The sequence below is a fragment of the Macaca thibetana genome, chromosome 1 (assembly GCF_024542745.1).
Source record: "Macaca thibetana thibetana isolate TM-01 chromosome 1, ASM2454274v1, whole genome shotgun sequence".
Taxonomy (NCBI): Eukaryota; Metazoa; Chordata; class Mammalia; order Primates; family Cercopithecidae; genus Macaca; species Macaca thibetana.
Window position 1 is genome coordinate 128,442,755 of NC_065578.1, and position 14,805 is coordinate 128,457,559.

The following is a 14,805-nucleotide window of genomic DNA, read 5'->3' on the forward strand; positions in this document are numbered from 1 at the left end:
TCCCCTCTGAATTCTAAAGAGCTAATTCTAGATACTAACATCTGGATCTTATAATTTACTGGTCTGGTATGGGTAGAAACAGTTCCAGTGCCTTTCAACTTATCCCTGAATTTTTCTCTTTTCAAAGTTCTAGGCAGTAATTTTAATGCCCTCAAATTGGATAAAGCTGTTTCCTTAGAGCTTATAAATTAGCTACACTTTATGACACTAAGAATAGAGCTATGACTTATGCATATCATACCTGTCAAACTACCTAGCACCGCAAATAGAACTAATATTAATGGATGGACTAATACAAGGATCTAATATATGACAGTGATAGTCTTAAAAACACCAATTTGTTATTTTCCTTATATATAATCCAAATTCCTTTCTATCCTTCTGGCAATGTTTTCTACTGCCTAGACTACCTTAAATAATTACATAGTGTCAATTTCTTGCTTGGGCTAGGTGGTGGCTCATGCCTGTAATCCCAGCATATTGGGAGGACTGCTTGAGCCCAGGAGTTCGAGATCACCCTGGGCAACATAGTGAAACCTCATCTCATTAAAAAAAAGAAAAAACAAACAAACAAACAGAATATATATATATATACATATATATATATATTGCTTAATGCTAATAATTCCTTCCCCAGGTCACTAGTAATAAGAAGCTATGGGCTTTAAACTTAAAAGGTGCTAAACCAGTTTAAATGTAAAACATTCTCATAATAGAATTGCACTGTATTTCTTTTCTACTTTGATGCTTTTCCAAAGTGCTACAGTTCCTGTGAGATTTTTGTCCTGCACAGAATCAAATTCTAGGTCTTTCACTTTTGGATGGCTGAGTACCATAAAACATGATTTATTTGGTAACAAAAATGTTTCCAGGAGTTTAAAAAGGGACCACTACTCAGAGCTAAAAAAGTTCTAACAGTCACTTTTTTAAAAAATCTAGAATATTTATCATTAGTTTACAAAGAAAAACACAACTCTGTCCAACTTCCTCTAATAAAAATGGAAAATACTAAGATGAGCTGTGTGCTTATAAAGAGGTGCTACACAAGTCATCTTATGTTTCTAGTAGACACAAACATTGCTTCAGTGACATTTAATATTCAATATATGATGCATGACTCTTAGCATTTTTGCATTTACTCACCACATATAACAAGGTCAGATATCAAAACAGTCCTGATCTTAAAACAGAGAACTCACTAACAATATTTAACTGTTTCTTCCTCGGACTACAGTTCCTAAACTATGCACAGGGAGCAAAGTGGTATTCCCTTAGGATAAACTTAGTCAAGGCTCAGATAACCCTGAGGTGAACTTAGCAAAGTCCTCGTAAGGAAATCTTCAGATGAGAAACTCCACCTATGTGAATTTTAAAGCTTTAAGACTGACCCATTAAACAGAAATAGCATTTTCTCAGAGCACTGAGTCTAGTGATTGTCCACGTAAAGGAGGCACACACACAGTTTTACCCAAATCCCTGATGTCTCTTCTGTATGGAAAATGCAATCAGTGATGAGGGGCCGAAAACACATCTTGCCAGCTGTAGTTCTTTTACAGAGCACAACGTAGGAGGAAGCAATTAATATAAATGTGTCGGCGTGTGCATCTATGGGGAAAAAATAAACCTGTACAAGGCAATGGCTGATCCAACTATGAATTCTGATTAAACACATTTAGTAATACAGTTATGGGCCGGGCGCGGGGGCTCACGCCTGTAATCCCAGCACTTTGGGAGGCCGAGGCGGGCGGATCACAAGGTCAGGAGATCGAGACCACGGTGAAACCCCGTCTCTACTAAAAATACAAAAAATTAGCCGGGCGCGGTTGTGGGCGCCTGTAGTCCCAGCTACTCGGGAGGCTGAGGCAGGAGAATGGCGTGAACCCGGGAGGCGGAGCTTGCAGTGAGCCGAGATCGCGCCACTGCACTCCAGCCTGGGCGACAGAGCCAGACTCCGTCTCAAAAAAAAAAAAAAAAAAAAAAAAAAAAAAGTAATACAGTTATGATTTCCAAAATGTCTACCTTTGAAGGTAAAAAAAGAAAACCCTGAAATGAAGTGTAAAATAAGGTTCCCGGGAGAAACCTTCATCACATTTTATATGCTTCTGGCTGTTCTCACTCATCCCGGTGCATTTGGGCCAAATGTGTACTTCTTAGAAAAGCCAAGCTTGTATTGAGAATATTGTTCTGAACCTACCTTTCTGCAAACATATAGCCCAACTTCCCCAAATCTCACCACTCCATAGTCTGCAACAGGTGTCAGCCCCACAGGTATCTGCTGAAATCTGGCATTGATCTCCTTAGCCCCAATTTCCCTACATGACTTTTGTTCAGTCTCTAGGAAGCATAATGTGAATAGAAGAGACTGAGGTCTTTCTCTGGGATAGTCCCAGGAAATTGAAATTGAAGGATAATGTGGAGTGCAGAGCCAAAAACTTCCCTTGTGAACTTAGTCAAACACACATGGTATACATATTCTCCTGGGTATAAACAAATTTACATTAATTAATATCAGCGCAACAGAACCCAAAACATTGGTAGATCAAATTCTAATGTGACGATTTAAAAGCAGACAGTGCTCCACTGGGTTAATAAATCATACTTAACTAAGAGACAATACTTCAAATACCACATCACTAAAAACTCCTAGTAGGCATGTCCCTCTTATCAGTTAGGAGAAAGAGCAAGCACCATGCTCAGCACTGCAGGTTACTGGACTGCTTTGATACAGCACTGCAGTTCACAGATAAACACTTCCCATCTTCTCTTCAAGTTACTGAATCTTTCTTCTTCCGGAATGGTGATTTTAGCCTCTTCCATACACTGTTTTTGGGCTTAGATTTTTTTTCCATAGCCAGTACTGCCTCCTTTTCTTTCCTACGTATCTCCCGTACAAGGGCATGGAAAACATCATCAATATAGTAGCGGTATGCAGCAGACGTCTCAAAAAAGGGACAGCTGAATTCTCGGGCCAAGGCCAATCCTTCTTCCTTGGTGACCTTTAAAGGCAAAATGTGAGAAAAAGTAATGATGAAAAACAATTAAATTGTCCAAAAACCTGAATGCACCACCACCTTAACACAAAGAAAGCTTCTCAACTCTGGAGGTGTTCAAGCATATGGCACTAATTTTTGCAATTTTAGGAGGCTAGATTACTTCTAAGGTTTCTTCTGCCTTCAAATGATAAGATTCTATTTCTAGTCTACTTTTTTTTTTTTTTTGAGATGGAGTTTCGTTCTTGTTGCCCAGCTTGGAGTGCAATGGCGTGATTGTGGCTCACTGCAGCCTTGGCCTCCTGGCTTCAAGCAATTCTCCTGCCTCAGCCTCCTAAGTAGCTGAGATTACAGGCATGCGCCACCACACCTGGCTAACTTTGTATTTTTAGTAGAGATAGAGTTTCTCCATGTTGGTTAGGCTGGTAGCAAACTCCTGACCTCAAGTGATCTGCCCACCTCGGCCTCCCAAAGTACTGGGATTACAGGCATGGGCCACTGAGCCCAATCTCTAGTCTATTTTTTTTTTTTTTTTTTGAGACGGAGTCTTGCTCTGTCGCCCAGGCTGGAGTTCAGTGGCCGGATCTCAGTTCACTGCAAGCTCCACCTCCTGGGTTTACGCCATTCTCCTGCCTCAGCCTCCCAAGTAGCTGGGACTACAGGCACCCGCCACCTCGCCTGGCTAGTTTTTTGTATTTTTTAGTAGAGACGGGGTTTCACCGTGTTAGCCAGGATGGTCTCGATCTCCTGACCTCGTGATCCGCCCGTCTCGGCCTCCCAAAGTGTAGTCTATTTTTAAGATACTTTTTGGAACAGGGAATAGTTATAGATATCAAACACACAACCTTAGTTTTCCCCATACTTTTTATTTTAAGAAAGATAAAGAGGCGGGACTTGGTGGCTCACACCTGTAATTCCAGAACTTTGGGAGGCTGAGGTGGGAGGATTGCTTGAGCCCAGGAGCTTGAGACCAACCTGGGCAATATGGTGAGACCCTGTTTCTACAAAATTTTTAAAAATTTAGCTGGGGCTGGGTGCAGCAGCTCACGCCTGTAATCCCAACACCTTGGGAGGCTGAGGCAGGTGGATCACTTGAGGTCTGGGGTTCGAGACTAGCCTGGTCAACATGGCAAAACCCTGTCTCCACTAAAAAAAAAATTAGCTGGGCATGGTGTTGGGCACCTGTAATCCCAGTTACTCGTGAGGCTGAGGCAGGAGAATCGCTTAAACCTGGGAGGCGGAGCTTGCAGTGAGCTGAGATTGCGCCACTGCACTCCAGCCTGGGCAACAGAACCAGACTCCGTCTCAAAAAAAAAAGGAAAAAACAATTAGTTGGATGTAGTGGTATACACCTGTGGTCCCAGCTACTCAGGAGGCTGAGGTAAGAGGATTGCTTGAGCCCAGGAGGTCAAGGCAAGGCTGCAGTGAGCTGTGTTTGCGCCACTGCACTCCAGCCTCAGTGACAGAGCAAGACCCTGTCTCAAGAAAAAAAAAGTTGGGTGTGGTCACACATGCTTGTAATCCCAGCACTTTGGGAGGCTGAGACAGGCAGGCAGATGACCTGAGGTCAGGAGTTCAAGACCAGTATGGCCAACATGGTGAAACCCCATCTCTACTAAAATAGAAAACTTAGTTGGGTGTGGTGGCAGGTGCCTGCAATCCCAGCTAATTGGGAGGCTGAGGCAGGAGAATCACTTGAACCCAGGAAGCAGAAGTTGCAGTGAGCCAACATCATGCCACTGCACTTCAGCCTGGGTGATAAGAGTGAAACTCTGTCTAAAAAACAAAACAAAACAAAACAAAAAAACACTGGGCACGGTGGCTCACATCTATAATCCCAGCACTTTGGGAGGCCAAGGTGGGTGGATCACGTAATGTCAGGATTTCAAGACTAGCCTGGCCAACATGTTGAAACCCCATCTCTACTAAAATACAAAAATTAGCTGGATGTGGTGGCAGGGTGCATGTAATCCTAGCTACTCAGGAGGCTGAAGCAGGAGAATCACTTGAACTCAGGAGTCAGAAAGGCTGCAGTGAGCCTAGATTGCGCCACTGCACTCCAGCCTGGGCAACAGAGTGAGACTCCATCTCAAAACAACAAAATTAAAATAAAAATTAAAAAAAAAAAAAAAAGAAAGAAAGCTGGGCACAGTGGCTCATACCTGTAATCCCAGCACTTTGGGAGACCAAGGTGGGCAGATCATGAGGTCAAGAGTTTGAGACCAGCCTGACCAACATGGTGAAACCTCGTCTCTACTTAAAAATACAAAAATTGGCCGGGCGTGGTGGCTCAAGCCTGTAATCCCAGCACTTTGGGAGGCCGAGGCGGGTGGATCACGAGGTCAGGAGATCGAGACTATCCTGGCTAACATGGTGAAACCCCGTCTCTACTAAAAATACAAAAAACTAGCCGGGCGTGGTGGCGGGCGCCTGTAGTCTCAGCTACTTGGGAGGCTGAGGCGGGAGAATGGCGTGAACCCGGGAGGCGGAGCTTGCAGTGAGCCGAGATCACGCCACTGCACTCCAGCCTGGGAGACACAGCGAGACTCCGTCAAAAAAAAAAAAAAAAAAAAAAAAAAAAAAAATACAAAAATTAGCCAGGCATGGTGGCATGCACCTGTAATCCCAGCTACTAAGGAGGCTAAGGCAGAAGACTCGCTTGAACCCAGAAGGAGGAGGAGGTTGCAGTGAGCCGAGATTGCGCCACTGCACCACTCCAGCCTGGTCAACAGAGTGAGACTCCGTCTCAAAAAAAAAAAAAAAAAAAGAAAAAGAAACACAAAGGAAGGGAAAGAGATATACGCTTACACTAAAATACTGAAAACTATTAGGAGCCCATAATTGATACATCTAGTTAAGGATATGCCATAATTTCTACTTTTGGATGGTTAGACTGTTTCTGCTACCATAAATAGACTTGCAATGAACATGTTATATACAAATTGCTAAGACTGTTTTCCAATGGAGATTAACAGAGAAGCATTATGAATTTGACAACTATCAAACTACTTCCAGCCAGGTGTGGTGGCTCATACTTGTAATCCCAACACTTTGGGAGGCCAAGGCAGGAAGATCACTTGAGTCCAGGTGTTCAAGATCAGCCTGGGCAACATAGTGAGAGCCTGTCTCCACAAAAAGTAAAAACAATTAGCAGGGAGTAGTGGCACACACCTATGGTCCCAGCTACCCTCAAAGCTGAATTGGGAAGATCGCTTGAGCGGGAAGATAGAGGCTGCAGTGAGCTGTAGCCTCAACCTCACTGCAACCTCCACCACCCCAGGTCAAGGGATCCTCCCACCGCAGCCTCCCAACCAGCTGGGACCACATGTGCATGCACCACTATGCCCAGCTATGTTTTTTAGTATTTTTTGTAGAGATGGGGTTTCGCCATGTTGCTCAGGCTGGTCTCAAACTCCTGACCTTAAGCAATCTGCCCACGTTGGCCCCACAAAGTGCTGGCGTGAGCCACCTCACCCAGCCTGATTTTCTATTTTAAGGCAAAAAAATCTGTAAGCCAAGTCAAGAATCTGTAAGCCAAGAAACAAAAATGACTGATTGTGTAAGATTATAGACACTATTTTCTTCTCTATCCTCACCTGTCTTAGCTGTTTGAGGTCTGACTTGTTTCCCACAAGAACCACAGGTGTATCATCAGTACGTCGAACTCGATAAATAAGCTGTTTAAACTCACGAACTTCATGGAAACTTCGACGATCCGTGATAGAGTAACAGATGATAAACCCTTCTCCCGCCCTCATATACTGGTCCCGCATGGCTGTAAACTCCGCCTAGAGGGAAACAAGGATCATTATGTATTGACGCATTCTAGCGCTACTACACACATAATTAGCTATTTCTTTCAGATTAAAGAAAATGTATGTCCATTACCTGCTATCCTGAGTCAGAGTGCATGAAAAATTAAGAGAGATAAACTAGTGATCTTCTCTGCGTAGGCCTTCCCCTCCCCTTTACTAGAGTAAAAAAGCCTTTACTCATAACATTCTGGGATTTAATACCTGTCCAGCTGTATCCAAAATGTCCAGATTGGCAGGCTCATCATCAATACGGATCCTGATCTTATAAGCATCTTCTACAGGAGGGAAGAAAGGTGTACTATAAAGTCATAAATGCAGGAAGAAATGCCTATTTAAAATTCATCTTACAGAGTAGTACATTGCATCCAAATTCGTTAAATGCCCACATTTGCTCAGGAAGCATGCTAAATCCACTGATACATAAACTGAGTCTTCAACTGAAGTTTTTTCTTTTCCACATAGGTGATGATGTAATTTATTCATAGCTGAAGATTTCGCCTACAATTCTAAGCTAAAAAAGGATTCTGAGAAGATGTCTTTCTCAGGCCAGCTGGACACAGTGGTGACTGCCTATAATCCCAGGTACTTGGGAGGCTGAGACAGGAGTATTATTTGAGCCCAGGAGTCCAAGACCAGCCTGGGCAACACCGCAAGAGCTCATTTTTTTTTTTTTTCTTGAGACAGGGTCTCACTGTCACCCAGGCTGGAGTGCAGTGGTGCGATCTCGGTTCACTGTAGCCTTGACTTCTCAGGCTCCAGTGATTCTCCCACCTCGGCCTCCCAAGTAGCTGGAACTACAGGCATGCGACCACCATGTTTGGCTAATTTTTTTTTTTTTTTTTTTGAGACAGAGTCTCGCTCTGTCACCCAGGCTGAAATGCAGTGGTGTGATCTCGGCTCACGGCAAGCTCCGCCTCCAGGGTTCATGCCATTCTCCTGCCTCAGCCTCCCGAGTAGCTGGAACTAAAGGTGCCCACCACTACGCCCGGCTAATTTTTTTGTATTTTTAGTAGAGACGGGGTTTCACTGTGTTAGGCAGGATGGTCTCGATCTCCTGACCTTGTGATCCGCCCGCCTCGGCCTCCCAAAGTGCTGGGATTACAAGCGTGAGCCACCGCGCTGGGCCCTATGTCTGGTTAATTTTTGTATTTTTGGTAGACATAGGGTTTTGCAATGTTGTCCGGGCTAGTCTCGAACTCCTGGGTTGAAACAATCCTCCTGCCTTGGCCTCCCAAAGTGCTGGTATTACAGGTGTGGGCTACTGCACCCAGCCAAGACCCCATCTCTTAGGGGAAAAAAAAAAAAACAAAAAACATGAGGCCTGAAAAGCAACCTTATCATTTATTAAATAGTTATTATCGGCCGGGCGCAGTGGCTCAAGCCTGTAATCCCAGCACTTTGGGAGGCCGAGATGGGCGGATCACAAGGTCAGGAGATCGAGACCATCCTGGCTAACACAGTGAAACCCCGTCTCTACTAAAAAATACAAAAAACTAGCCGGGCGAGGTGGCAGGCGCCTGTAGTCTCAGCTACTCAGGAGGCTGAGGCAGGAGAACGGCATAAATCCGGGAGGCGGAGCTTGCAGTGAGCTGAGATCCGGCCACTGCACTCCAGCCTGGGTGATAGAGCGAGACTCCATCTCAAAAAAAAAAAAAAAGTTATTATCTACCATTATACTAAGTAACTTACATATATTAATTCTTCAATAATCACAATAATCCAATGAAGTAGGCATTATTACCTCCATTTTACAGCTAAAGAAAATTCAACTCGAAAATATTAATGTCTTCTCTAAATTACAGTTAATTAGCGACAGAACGAAGATTAAAACCCAAGATTGCTGAACTGAAAAGCATTATTAACCATGTGTTATACTTCCTCCTCATTACTATAAAAAAAGGAAAAAAATACATAATTCACTATTTTCTTTCTTTTTTTTTTTGAGACAGGGTCTCACTCTATCACCCAGACTGGAGTACAGTGGCATGATCTCGGCTCACCACAACTTCTGCCTCCCAGGCTCAAGGGACTTTCCTGCCTCAGTCTCCTGAGTAGCTGGGATTACAGGCACATGCCACTACTGCCCGGCTAATTTTTGTGTTTTTAGTATAGACGGGGTTTCACCATGTTGGCCAGGCTGCTCTTGAACGCCTGACCTCAAATGATCCACCTGCTTTAGCCTCCCAAAGTGTTAGGATTACAGGCATGAGTCACCACACCCGGTCTAATTGACTGTTTTCTAAATAATCCACTGTTTCATAATTTCTCTTTTCTGAAAGCAAATTTCTTTATGCATATTACTAAAGTAACCTTGGAAAATATAGAAAACTAAAAAGAGAAAAAAACACTCAATATTTCATTCACTTAACAACTGCTGCTTACATCTCAATGTATTTCCTTTTAACATTATTTCTTGAATTCCTGCTTCAGACTCGTCCTCAGGAAGAGCTCATTAAATCAATGCTTCTCAATTATTCATTAGGATTAGTGAGTTGTGAAATCTACTTAATGGGTTGGGACCAGCATTAAAATAAACAAGCAGAAACCTAAATAAAAATAGAAAATACCAGGCCGGGCGCAGTGGTTCACACCTGTAATCCCAGCACTTTGGGAGGCTGAGGCAGGTGGATCACCTGAGGTCAGGAGTTCAAGACCAGCCTGGCCAATGTGGTGAAACCCCATCTCTACTAAAAATAGAAAAAGTTATCTGGATTTGGTCACGGGCACCTGTAATCCCAGCTACTTGGGAGGCTAAGGCAGGAGAATTGCTTGAACTGGGAGGCGGAGGGTGCAGTGAGCCAAGCTTGCGCCACTGGACTCCAGCCAGGGCAACAGGAGCGAAACTCTCCGTCTCAAAAAAAAAGAAAGAAAGAAAATACCAGAGTGGGTGAGGTACGGTGGCTCTCACACCTGTAATCTCAGCGCTTTGGGAGATCGAGGTGGGACGAACACTTGAGCTCAGGAGTTCGAGACCAGCCTGGGCAATAGAACGAGACTTCATCTCTACTAAAAAACCAAAAATATTAGCTGGGTGTAGTGGCATATGCCTGTAGTCCCAGGTATTTGGTAGGGTGAGGTGGGAGGATCATTTGAACCCAGGAGGTCCAGGCTGCAGTGAGCCAAGATCATAACACTGCACTCCAGCCTGGGCAACAGAGTAAGACCTTGTCTCAAGAAAATATCAGAGTGCACCAGATGTAGTGAGGTAAAGTTTCATAATACTTTAGTTACACATACACATGTGCTTGTGTATATAATTTACATATACATATGCACACATTCATATACTTTTTTGAGGCAAAGTCTCACTCTGTCGCTCAGGCTGGAGTACAGTGGTGCAATCTTGGCTCACTGCAACCTCTGCCCCCTGGGTTCAAAGAATTCTCCCACCTCAGCTTCCTGAGTAGCTGGGATTACAGCAGCATTAACACGCCCAGCTAATTTTTGTATTTTTAGTAGAAATGGGGTTTTACCATGTTGGCCAGGTTGGTCTTGAACTCCTGACCTCAGGTGCCTTGGCCTCCCAAAGTGCTTCGATTACAGGATTACAGGCTCAGGATTACAGGTTCAGGATTACAGGCATGAGCCTCTGTGCCCAGCCTCGTATGCTTTTATATCTCTACCAGTTACAATGTAAAGTTTTTCTGACTTTACAGTCAGAGCCTGAAACCAAATGCAATAAATTATAAATTCAAGAACAGAAACCTCATCTTTTTGATCACCACTGTACCCTGAGGGTAAGCAGTGCTTGGCACATAATAGAAACTCAGGAGACATAAGTATTTGCTATTGAATTAGACAATATTGCCAGGAGAGTAGTTAACTGGGGGAAAATTAAAACAGATAACTCTTACAGGAGACGAGTATTTGAATTTTACTTTAAAGAAAGAAAAGATGCTGCCAGGTGCGGTGGCTCACGCCTGTAATCCCAGCACTTTGGGAGGCCAAGGTGGGCGGATCACGACGTCAGGAGATAGAGACCATCCTGGCTAACACGGTGAAATCCTGTCTCTACTAAAACTATAAAAAATTAGCCGGGTGTGGTGGTGGGCGCCTGTAGTTCCAGCTGCTCGGGAGGCTGAGGCAGGAGAATGGCATGAACCTGGGAGGCGGAGCTTGCAGGGAGCCGAGATCACACCACTGCACTCCAGCCTGGGCGACAGAGTGAGACTGTGTCGAGAAAAAAAAAAAAAAAAAGAAAGGAAAAGATGCTTCTGGAATTCTCAAGTAAATTATCATAAGCCCTAAATTCATTTTATTCCTAGTACTCCCACCATAATTTGAATCTCTGAACAATGTTCTTTTTTTTTTTTTTTGAGACAAAGTCTCGCTCTTGTCCCCCAGGGTAGAGTGCGATGGTGCTATCTCGGCTCACTGCAACTTCCGCCTCCTGGGTTCAAGCAATTCTCCTGCCTCAGCCTCCACAGTAGCTGGGATTACAGGCACCCGCCACCATGCCCAGCTAGTTTTGGTATTTTTAGTAGAGATGGGGTTTTAACATGTTGGCCAGGCTGGTCTCAAGCTCCTGACCTCAGGTGATCCACCCGTCTCGACCTCCCAAAGTGCTGGGATTATAGGCGTGAGCCACTGCACCCAGCCTGAATCTCTGAACAATGTTCTAAATTTGATATAGTACATGAAAAAGTCAAGATTTTTTTCTATTTTTCCCATCCCTGGAATCACCTGCTGTATGAAATAACCATACAAAAGCTGGGCCACCACAAAACATTATTGGCTTTGTGGGAAACAGAGCAGCAGATGCTTGACCCAATGGAAATCCTTCCTAGAGAACTAGAATCATAGCAGAGTGTCACATACTGAAAATAACATGGCCGGGCGCAGTGGCTCATGCCTGTAATCCCAGCACTTTGGGAAAAGGCCCAGGCGGGCGGATCACGAGGTCAGGAGAACGAGACCATCCTGGCTAACACAGTGAAACCCCGTCTTTACTGAAAATACAAAAAAAATTAGCCAGGGGTGGTGGCGGGTGCCTACAGTCCCAGATACTCGGGAAGCTGAGGAAGGAGAACGACGTGAACCCAGGAGGGAGAGCTTGTAGTGAGCCGAGATCGTGCCACTGCACTCCAGCCTGGGCAACAGGGCGAGACACCGTCTCCAAAAAAAGAAAATAACAGCAGCACAGCTGACTTCCTGTGTCCTCTCCCATTCCCACATCCATTTTTCTTTCATATTAGGATATAAACCCTTAGAATCAAACCTGCTTCCTTATGGTTTAGGAATGACAGTAATGTTCTTAGTCTTTGTAGAGACTAGCAATTAAAAAAAAAGTCAAAGCAAACAAAATGACTTTTTTACTCTATTAGCATTCTGCAACAAGAGTTAAAGACTATAAAAGACATTGGAGGGCTGGGAGCGGTGGCTCACGCCTGTAATCCCAACACTTTGGGAGGCCAAGCCGGATGGATTACTAGAGGTCAGGAGTTCGAGACCAGCCTGGCCAACATAGTGAAATCCCATCTCTACTAAAAATACAAAAATTAGCCGAGTGTGGTGGCAGGCACCTATAATCCCAGCTACGCAGGAGGCTGAGGCAGGAGAATTGCCTGAACCCAGGAGGCGGAGGTTGCAGTGACCAGAGATCGCGCCATTGCACTCCAGTCTCAGAGAATGTGCGAGACTCTGTCTCAAAAAAAAAAAAAAAAAAAAGAAAAGAAAAGAAAAAAAAGACATGGGAGAAGACATCACTATGTAATGAACTCAAGGTATACGGAAGTAAATGAAGAGCTCCAAGTGCAAGATGTCCAGGCTTGGCATGTCTGGGGTTGTAAGAGTTCAGCAGCCTGGCTCTACTTGTTTTTCTGCTTCCTTTTGTGGAAGTTCAAACCAGCTGACTCACAGTTAAAGAGTGAGTCTCAAGTCATTCCCTTAGAGAAGTGACAGCAAGAAAAGGCTTCGTTAAGTGGCCTGTATGCAACCATAAAAAAATACAAGAGAGTAGTCCCATTAATGTTCAGTAAGAGACAAAAGACTAAAGATTATGACATAAAGTCTGAAAAAAAAGAAATATTCAGTTGCTTACCAATTGCTGATACCCTTGTCTCTAAATAAATCTGAATGAGACTCCAGGAGCTCAAAATATAAACAGTTAGAAACCATTGATATTCATTAAGATATTTTTATGAGGTATAATTGGAAACATAAGTGATGATCTGGCTTACCAATGGTGGGATCATGATCTTCTGGGAATCGGTGGCTGATGAACTGCATGGTCATGGCTTCAAAAGAAGAAATAAAAGTCAAATCCTCACAAAGGTGACCCACAGAGAGAATTTTAAGTATTAACATTGCAAGATAGCAAGTATCCCATCTGGTCACTTAAGTACTTTTCATCCATGCTTTCTGTCAAATGGAAAATGTTACCTACCACTCTTCCCTACACCACCAGCACCCAGCATCACTAGTTTGTACTCCCGTGAGAGCCCAGCGGGGCTGCTACAGCAGCTACCAACTGGGCGAGTTCCAGAATCCATTGTCCTCTTGGGGCCTTCCTGGGCTGCCCCGAGGAAAAGCCACCTAGAAAAGGAGGAGGAAATGCTTAATCCAGGATGGAGACACCACGGCGACAGCCCTCAAGCCAGTGCCTTACCTTTCCATACATACTCTGGCCTGTCCCTCTTGCTCACCACTGCACCCCTTCTGGTGGCCCTAAGAAACCCCCCACATCTTCACCCTCCCTCCGAGATAGTTCAGTCACATGACAGACACATCACAGGTTTTACTTTTTCCAAAGAGAAAAATTAAAAGATACAAATAAATTTAGGTCCTGGCACAGTAGGGACAAGAAGAAACTTTTGGGAAGGGATGCGACCCCTTAGGCCGCAGGGGTCCCCTCACGCCTGCGGTACCCGGAGGTTCCGCCCCCTCCCCATTCTCCTCCGAGACCCCTCCCGGCCCCCAGCTGCTCCTCCACCCCCAGACTCCCCACCCATCTGCCTCACAAGCCGACGCCCTGCTGCTCCTACCGGTCAGTGGGGACTGGAACACCACGGCCGGTCGGGTCACCCACTTGTCTTCCTTCACCCGCAGAGGCTCCGTCACTGACCTGTGACCCCTCCCGCAGCCGGGTAAGATGGCGCCACCGGCTCCCCAGTCGCGGAAGGAGGGGCGGGGCCACTCTGTGACGCCCACAGCCTGCCCCGCCCTCTTCCCTCCCCTCCCAGGTCCCTAAACCCAGTTCCGGGACTCCCCGCTGAAGGCCCTCTGGTCACCTACCCAACGTAGGGTGTATGCACTCACAGACAAGGGTATTTAATCAGGAGTAGAAAGTAAATTATTTACACAAAAGGGGAGTACGTGGTAAGAGACATTCAGGGACACTTAAAAACATTTAACAACTTACCCAGGGTTGTTTGCTGCTTGTGGAAAAAAACCCACAAAAACCCGAAACTAATTTGACCCAATGCAATGAGAGGAAGTGAGGACAGGGGCACCCCCCAAATCCTCCTAAAACACAGGATTTCAATAAAGTCTACCGGGGATGACTGCTTCACAGCAGAAAATGACTTTCCTAAAGGAGTGGTCACAATGACTTTGGCTATTGAAACCCAGATTCATTCTCAAAAACCAGATGTTCACAACACTCCCTAATCAGAGTTCTGTGTATGTTTTTTAAACACGTATAAGACACACAAAAACTTGTTTTAGGCCGGGCGCGGTGGCTCAAGCCTGTAATCCCAGCACTTTGGGAGGCCGAGGCGGGCGGATCACAAGGTCAGGAGATCGAGACCACAGTGAAACCCCGTCTCTACTAAAAATACAAAAAATTAGCCGGGCGCGGTGGCGGGCGCCTGTAGTCCCAGCTACTCAGGAGGCTGAGGCAGGAGAATGGCGGGAACCCGGGAGGCGGAGCTTGCAGTGAGCCGAGATCGCACCACTGCACTCCAGCCTGGGCAACAGCCTGAGACTCCGTCTCAAAAAAAAAAAAAAAAACTTGTTTTAAATAAATGTACCACACACTGGCAGGAAAGAGAGCTTGTTAA

General features: G+C 45.0%; 2 protein-coding genes across 3 annotated transcripts in view; one reads left to right on the forward strand and one right to left on the reverse strand.

The window, feature by feature from the left end:
- The window catches only part of LAMTOR2 (late endosomal/lysosomal adaptor, MAPK and MTOR activator 2), a 334,290-nt gene that overhangs the window by 150,578 nt on the left and 168,907 nt on the right, over window positions 1-14,805 (forward strand). The gene's annotated exons all lie outside the window — the stretch shown is intronic.
- On the reverse strand, window positions 2,473-13,925 carry RIT1 (Ras like without CAAX 1). 2 transcript variants are annotated; one of them, XM_050755559.1, is made up of 6 exons: window positions 13,789-13,925; window positions 13,191-13,339; window positions 12,985-13,041; window positions 7,007-7,080; window positions 6,587-6,778; window positions 2,473-2,996 (listed from the first exon to the last, which is right to left on the reverse strand). In XM_050755559.1, the coding sequence occupies exons 2-6, from the start codon at window positions 13,294-13,296 to the stop codon at window positions 2,766-2,768; spliced, it is 660 nt and encodes a 219-aa protein (XP_050611516.1). In that variant the 5' UTR covers window positions 13,297-13,339; window positions 13,789-13,925; the 3' UTR covers window positions 2,473-2,765. The 2 variants fall into 2 exon arrangements, with proteins under 2 accessions (XP_050611516.1, XP_050611510.1); XM_050755553.1 differs by lacking the exon at window positions 13,191-13,339 and having other exon boundaries at window positions 13,789-13,914.